Source organism: Dipodomys ordii, unplaced genomic scaffold (assembly GCF_000151885.1).
Source record: "Dipodomys ordii isolate 6190 unplaced genomic scaffold, Dord_2.0 Scaffold23, whole genome shotgun sequence".
Lineage (NCBI taxonomy): Eukaryota > Metazoa > Chordata > Mammalia > Rodentia > Heteromyidae > Dipodomys > Dipodomys ordii.
Window position 1 is genome coordinate 1,497,323 of NW_012267239.1, and position 7,611 is coordinate 1,504,933.

At 41.3% G+C, this 7,611-nt stretch overlaps 1 protein-coding gene across 1 annotated transcript in view; it reads right to left on the minus strand.

The window, feature by feature from the left end:
• Slc5a1 (solute carrier family 5 (sodium/glucose cotransporter), member 1) overlaps positions 1–7,611 on the minus strand; it is a 68,141-nt gene that overhangs the window by 27,784 nt on the left and 32,746 nt on the right. Inside the window, exon 5 of the mRNA XM_013014251.1 lies at positions 6,110–6,214. Coding sequence (XP_012869705.1) covers positions 6,110–6,214 — 105 coding nt within the window. The remainder of the gene's footprint in view (positions 1–6,109; positions 6,215–7,611) is intronic.

The following is a 7,611-nucleotide window of genomic DNA, read 5'->3' on the forward strand; positions in this document are numbered from 1 at the left end:
AGAGTAGGATTCAAAGATCATCATGGTGAATCTTTTCACGACTTCAGCTGAAGGAGAAACTAGACTTTCCCTGAATGAGATGTATGAGGTTTTATGTTACACAAAATCTAATACGTTTCAAGGCATGCAAAGGGCTCAAAGCCCTAGATTTTTTTAACTCAGCTCTGTTACAGCTCCTTTCTATTCTCCATCCTTCCTCCTCCTCAGCCCCACTCCAACTCTCCAGAGCTCTCCAGTCACTTAGCCCCCGGCCCCCAGACCTTCCCCTCCTTCCTGGATGGTTTCAGTGTATACCCCCAAAAGTTCATGCATTAGAACCTCAGTCCCCAAATCCATATTGTTGATGGTATTTGGAGAATAAAAGCCCATTATGAGGATAGGGACCCTATTTATGATTATGGCTTTTTATATGGCTGCGGGGGGAGGGGAAATGCGTGCTGGTGGCTCACACCGGTAATCTGTCTCCTCAGAAAGCTGGCATCTGAGATGAAGTTCAATGGCAACCAGGCAGGTAAGTCCATGAGACTCGATCTCCAATTAACCAGCAAAGAGCCAAACAAAAGTGGAGCTATGGCTCACGTGATAGAGCACTAGCCTTGAGGAAGACAGAGAGCGAGGGAGGGAGGAAGGGAAGGAAGGATGAAATAGAGGAAATGAAGAAATAAAAATAGGAAGGAAAGGAATGGGAGGGAAAAGAAGAAAAGGGGTAGGAGGTTTGGAAAGGAAGGGAAGAGAGGGAAAGAGAAGAGAGGAAAGGAAAGGAGAGGGGAAGGAAGGAGATGGAAGAAGAGGAAGGAAAGAGAGAGAAGGAAAGGAGAAGAAAGATGTAGGAAGAGAAGATGAAGGGCAGGAAGGAGAGGAGAGGAAAGAGAAGAAGAGGGGAAGGAAATTTGTCCAAGGCTGCTAAGCAAAACCACCCTAAAATGAAATGTTTAAAGTATGTTCCTTGAAACCAGAAAACATACTTTTGGCAAACTTTTTCTATACAAAGTCAGGTAGTGAATGTTTTTGACTTCATGAACTACATCTCTGACAAATAGCCCCTGGCAACAGAAAAGCAACCGCTGATAAAGTAAACAAATGGACCTCGCTGTGTTCCAATAAAACTTTATTGACACAGCAGATAGTAAGGTTGGATTTTGCCCAAAGGCATGGCTCCCATTACTTTGCGAGTGTGGATGAGCAACATACAGGGCACTCTTAAAGAAAAGTATATGTCTCCCCTTTCCCCACGCCCAGTTTAAAAATTCAGGCCTCAGCTGGAAAACCTCTGAAAGCAGAGCCTCTAGGCAGATTGTTGTGCCTCCATTCAGATACGTTAAGATGCTGTGATTTTCTGTGTGTGTGTGTGTGTGTGTGTGTGTGTTCTCTACCTGTTTTTGTGCTAACCAACATGTAGCTGAGCCTTTCAATAAATCCTGCCTGAGGCAATGAGGTTTCCAAGCCTCATCACTACCATATCTCTTTCCATTTGTGAAAGTGAACAGCACCAGCAATTTAATATCTGAACCTTCATCAAAAGCCAAAGCTTTTGATCATGACCTAAGGCTTCCAAATACATGGTAGAATTGCCATAAAAGTTTATTGCCCTCATGATCTCTGATAATCGCCCAGGGGAAATAGGAACAGAGACATTTAGCTGTCACGTGCAAAGCATAAAATTGGAGGCTTTATCTCAAGTGATTATGCATATTTGGATAAGATACACTGTGTGCGGAAATCTTGCCGCTCAGAACGCTTCTCAGAACTTGATAAAGGTAGGAACTCACAAGGGTCAATAAAATCCAGGAGTTTATAAAGTGCACTGGATCTCAGAACACAAAAGAACAAGGCCACAAGATAGCAGCCTTTGGCTTTCTTTTGGCCTCTGGTTTGGGTTTGAGTTTTGTTTGTAAGTAGTTGTCCACAGGAATTGCTCAACGGGTTAGATCTATGAGAACAACACGTCTTGATCCATGCTACCTCTTCTATGGTTCTTCCCCATCTTTCCACACCCTATCCCTACCCTCATGTTACATGATTCCATTTTTCCCTTTGCTTTCTGTCCCCCACCAATTATATACCTGATGGATCCTTACATTCTGCCAAAACTCCTGAGGTGGATCTGAATGGTGTTTCCTCTTCTCACATATCACAAACCACACACACACACACACACACACACACACACACACACGTTCATCTTTGTGTGGTAGAAATACTTTACCACTATACTTTATTAACTAACAGGGTTTTTTTTTCTCTTTAATCCATGAGTCCTTATCTCTGTATTCTAGGCTCCTCGCAGACTCAGCTAATTCAGTGTAATTCCTTTTCAACTTCCATGCTCCATGACTCATAGTAAGCCAATGGAATTTACAAGGATAAAGCCTTGCCCTTTGGCACCAATGTTCCTCTTCAGGTCCTTCCTAGATCCTTCCCGTTCCTTATTTGGGGAATTCACTTATAATGTGAGGTTCAGTTAACCAGCTCTCATTTTTCCCAGGGTCTTGAATTTAACCAGCTCAGTGTTTGGAGAATGTAAGACTTGGAAGACAGTGCTGAGTGCCAGTGACTCAAGCCTGTCATCCTAGCTACTCAGGAGGCTGAGATCTAAGGATCACAGTGTAAAGCCAATCCAGGCAGAAAAGTATATGTGACTCCTATCTCTAATTAACCATCAAAAAAAAGCTAGGAATGAAACTGTGGCTCAACCAGTCAGGTGTTAGCTTTGAGGAGAAAAAAAAAAATCTCAGGAACAGCAACCAGGCTCTAAGTTCAAATAGAAAGAAAGCAGAAGGAGAAGATCAATGAAGAGCATACATAAATCAATGAAGGTTATACTTCAGATTTCCCTGAGTATAGTGATTTTTGTAGACATAGTCCTTTCTTTTTTCTTTTTTTTGGGTCCGGTCGTGGGGCCTGAACTCTGGGCCTGGGCGCTGTCCCTCAGCCCTCAACCCAAGGCTAGCGCTCTACCACTTGAGCCACAGCGCCACTTCCGGCTTTTTTCTGTTTGCTTATATGGTGCTGAGGAATCGAACCCAGGGCCTCGAGCATGCAAGGCAAGCGCTCTACCACTGAGCCACCTTCCCAGCCCAGACATAGTCCTTTCTTTTGTGTGTGTGCCAGTCTTGGAGCTTGAACTCAGGGCCTGGGCGCTGTCTTTAAGATTTTTTTTCTCAAGGTTACAGCCAAAAAAAAAAGTAGATAAAATGATAACAGCAAGAGTATCTTTTGATGTTTAAAAACATTCATATGTACACACAGTCATGTTTGAGTGTGCATAAATGTGGACATATATGTGTACACATGCAAACAGACGGTACTAATCTGTGATTCAGTTTCACATGCGGTAGGATGTTGGTCAGAATCCCTAGTGAAGAACCCAGAAACCATGTACAATTCAAATCCAAAATCCAGAAGAAGAAAAAAAGAAAAGAAAAGCTGAGACTTCTGGAGAATGAATCCGAATCTAAGCCTAAAGAAACTGCCCCTCAGCTACCTAGAAACTCTCAAGTCCAGGGCAGTTTAATCAGTAACCTGAAAACTAGGCGAGGTGATAGAGAAGTCAGGAAGAGAAGTCGGGCACTAGTTTAATTATATGACTACCCCTATACCAGCTCCAAGAGAAGAGACTGCCCTTTCCTTGACAACTGTAATCAACAGACTCTCTCCAGCTTGAACTGTGGACTTGGAGAGTGCTTGCCTCTGAATAAGGAAAGCCCAGCGCCTTTCTCTATAGGCTCATTAAATATAAGCCTAATGGAGGTACAGCTCCCTCACCTGCCTACCTTTCCTTCTCGTATGACTCCCCACCTTCCTAATTACATTCTATGTTCTCTTCTTAGATCAATGCCTTTCCTTCTTTTATGAAGCCATGACTTGATTTTTTTTTTTGTCTGTCATGGGGTTTGAACTCAGGGCCTGAGTGCTGTCCCTGAGCTTTTTTGCTCAAGGATAGTGCTTTACCACTTTGAGCCTCAGTGCTGTAAGCATTATGCCCACCTTTGGTCCTCAGCTCCACCCAGGCCTGAGCTCCTCCCTGCCTTGGAGTTCCCGCCACACAGCTGGCCCCTGCCTCTCTCTGCCAGACCCACCTGAACTCCCATCTACCTCACTTCCTACCCCTCAGACCCTGCTGCTACCTAGATAGTGGAGGATGCCATGTGCAAATAAACCTTGTAATAATCTTTCTCCTGTGCCTGCCTGCCTCTGCTTGGTCCCCTGGGATGGATGTGACGGATCCTTTCAAGTGCAACAAAAAAATGGACTAAGACATTGAATTCCCCCAAAAGATTACAAATCAGGATACAATAAAGCCACCGCACAACCATGTTCATTGCTGCACTATTCACCAAAGCCAAGGCATGGAAACAGCCCAGGTGACCCTCAGTGGACAAATGGATGGTGAAAGTATGGTATATAGGCACAATTCTTCCATTAAGAAGAATGATATTACATCATTTGCAAAGAAATGGATGGACTTGAAAAAAATTATGTTAGGGGAAATAAGCCAGAAAGACAAAGGATGCATGTTTTCTCTCATTTGTGAAAGCTATAACCAATTTATAAATGCACAAATAAACACAAGGGGGTTGTATGCAAATGTATATCAGTGTATTGAGCAAAATATGGTATTTACACAGGACAATTCAAATGGTGTAATTCATTAGAAAGACTAAGTCACAGTCCAACAAAATGAATACCAGGGAAGAGGTGACATTGTCCAAAAAAATTGTACCTATTACCTGATTTATAACTCCCCTGCAAACACCTTAATAATAACAAATAAATTGTAAAAATAAATACCAAGAAACTAGTGCTTGAAAGGTGGAAGGTGGGGGCAGGGGGAGGATAGATGAATGACGAGAGGAAGGGGATTGGAGAATGTAGTCATAAAAATTCAATGCATAGCCTATGAAATTAAGAAAATAAAGGGGAGGCCTTGGGTTAGGAGGGATGGGGAGATTGAGAGAGGAGACATCAATCAAGATGCATTGTACTCATAAACCAATTTGTTGAGTGGTAACTCCTTTGTATAACTACTTAAAGATAATAAAGATGTAATTTAATTTTAATGACCAATAAGCACATGAAAAAATGAACTAAGAGACCTACCTCTCTCAAAGAAAATATAAATTAAAAAAAGAACAAAACATAAATTAATATTAAACAAATAAACAAGCAAATGAGTCCAGCAGTTCCTTGCAGAGTTGGCACTGGTTGGAATCAGAACACAGACTATCTTAGGATTGAGGTCGGCCCATAGATATCCTTAATCTCTTTATTCTTTTTAATTGACATATATATATATATATGTCAATTATATATATATATGTCATATATAACACAATGTTTTAAAACAGGGATATATTGTGAGCTGGGCATCAAGGGCTCACAACTGTAACCATAGCTACTCAGGAGCATGAGATCTAAGGATCTTAGTTCAAAACCAGACTGGACAAAAAAGTTTGCTAGCCTCCATCTCCAAATTATCTAGCAAAAAGTCAGACTGGAGGTGCAGCTCAAGTGATAGAGCACTTGCCCAGAAAGTGTAAGGCCTTGAGTTCAAGCCCCCTCAAAAAAAGTAATATATGTATGTATGTTTGTATGTACATTATTGAAGGACCAGTTGAGCTAATTAACATATGCTTGAACTCAGAACTTTGTGCTCTTGCTTGGTTTTTTGCACTCAAGGCCGGCACTCTACCACTTGAGCCACATTTTCCACTTCTGGCTTTTTGCTGGTTAATTGGAGAGAAGAGTCTCTTGGATTTGTCTGCCACTGTGATCCTCAGATCTCAGCCTCCTGAGTACCTAGAATTCTAAGGCATGAGCTACCAGCCTAATTGCCTCTTAATCTTGTATTAATAACAGCTCTAAATGAACTTGCATAAGCCTGTTATGGTTTTATCCCAGATGACAGAGGTGAACAAACAGTTCCACTGAAGGCCACTGGCTCCTTGATGCATGAAATTGATCTTTGGCCCCAGGAACAAGAAGGTTTACAAACGGAGTTCATGGGAACAATAGAGCTGCCTGTGGGTAAGGTGGCCCTGCTTGCTAGCCAATGAGAGTGGGCAGCTTCCGAAGCAGACAGTCCCAGCCCCCACGCCGGCATACTCACGGAAATCTTGGTGAAAATGTAGAGCAACAGAGACAGAACAGAAAGGTAGATCTGGATCCTCTTGCCTCCAAACCGCTTCCGCAGATATTCAGGCATGGTCACCACCTGCATGAGGAGCAAGAAGGTCACCACCAGCCACAGTGACCAGGTCACTACCAGCCAGAGGCTCCCAGAGGGCCCACGTGGGCAGAAAAACAGGGTCCACCCTGGTGTGGTGAAGGATTCATAATTCTGTTGGCTCAGAAACCATGCAAAGCAGCCAGATGGCCCTGAACTTCCAGCTCATGTGTGCTTTCCAGGCCTCAAGAACTTACTTACTCCACTAGAAAAGAAGCTAATACACAGAAAATGTACAGTAAAGCACCTGCTTCTGAATGAACACGTGACTGGACATAGTGAAGTAAGCCCAGAGAAGGAGAGACATAAATATAAATAAATATAAATGCAAATATAAGTATAAATAACTATTTAGATATAGATAATATATTGTATACATCATTTGTATTATTATATTATTTATTGTTATGTACTGTATATGATATATATCATGGGTAATATGTTACATATTATGTATTATGCATCATATATACTAAATAACATGTTCTTTGTATTATGTTATATTTTTAAAGATATGTCAAATACATTAAATAATTTAATACTTGAATATTTATGTAATATTTAAATCATGCCTAAATAATTAAATAATATATATTTTAAATGATGTATTATATGACATAATAATATAGAATATGCAATGTATAGTATGTCATATATTATGTACATTATATTATATGCAACCTTTATAAAAATAATATTTAATACACCATATACAATATAATACGTGATATATTATGCTATATACTATGTATATGTAATACATCACATATTATATGTGTTATAGAGATGACCATACAGCTCACCTACGCAAACAAGACAAGGATCTCTCCTCCTGCCAGTGGACCAAACAAGTTGGCCAAGGCCGAATTTGACCTTGGCCAAGACTCTCCACTCAGGCAGTGCGAAGGAATGTGGCTGCAGGCCTGCCCAAATGTGCTCCTAGATCCTTTTTGCAAAGTCCAACCTCACTTCCTGTCTTGCTCCCTCCACACTTAGCCCTTGTCCCTCTGCAACATGTGTTATCCACCACCTGGGAACTTCCAGAAGATGAAGAGTCTGCCCTGAGTGTATCCCATACTGCCTTTGGCTCCTGACGTGTAAACTTGTGCATGGGAGATGCTGTTTCTACCTCACTGAGCAGGTGTACTAAAGCTACCCTATGTCCAAGTCAGAGAGAAAAAGGACCAACCATGCATTTGACCATTGAGTTCCAACTGCATACTCAATATACAAGATCTACTCATATGCATAAATGAAAGGGAAATAGAATCCTTTTTCTGTCTCTGCTCCTTTTCTTTTTTTTTTAATTTAATTTAATTTTATTTGTGAACATACTGTACAGAGGGGTTACAATTACATGGGCAGGATAATGCGTACATTTCTTA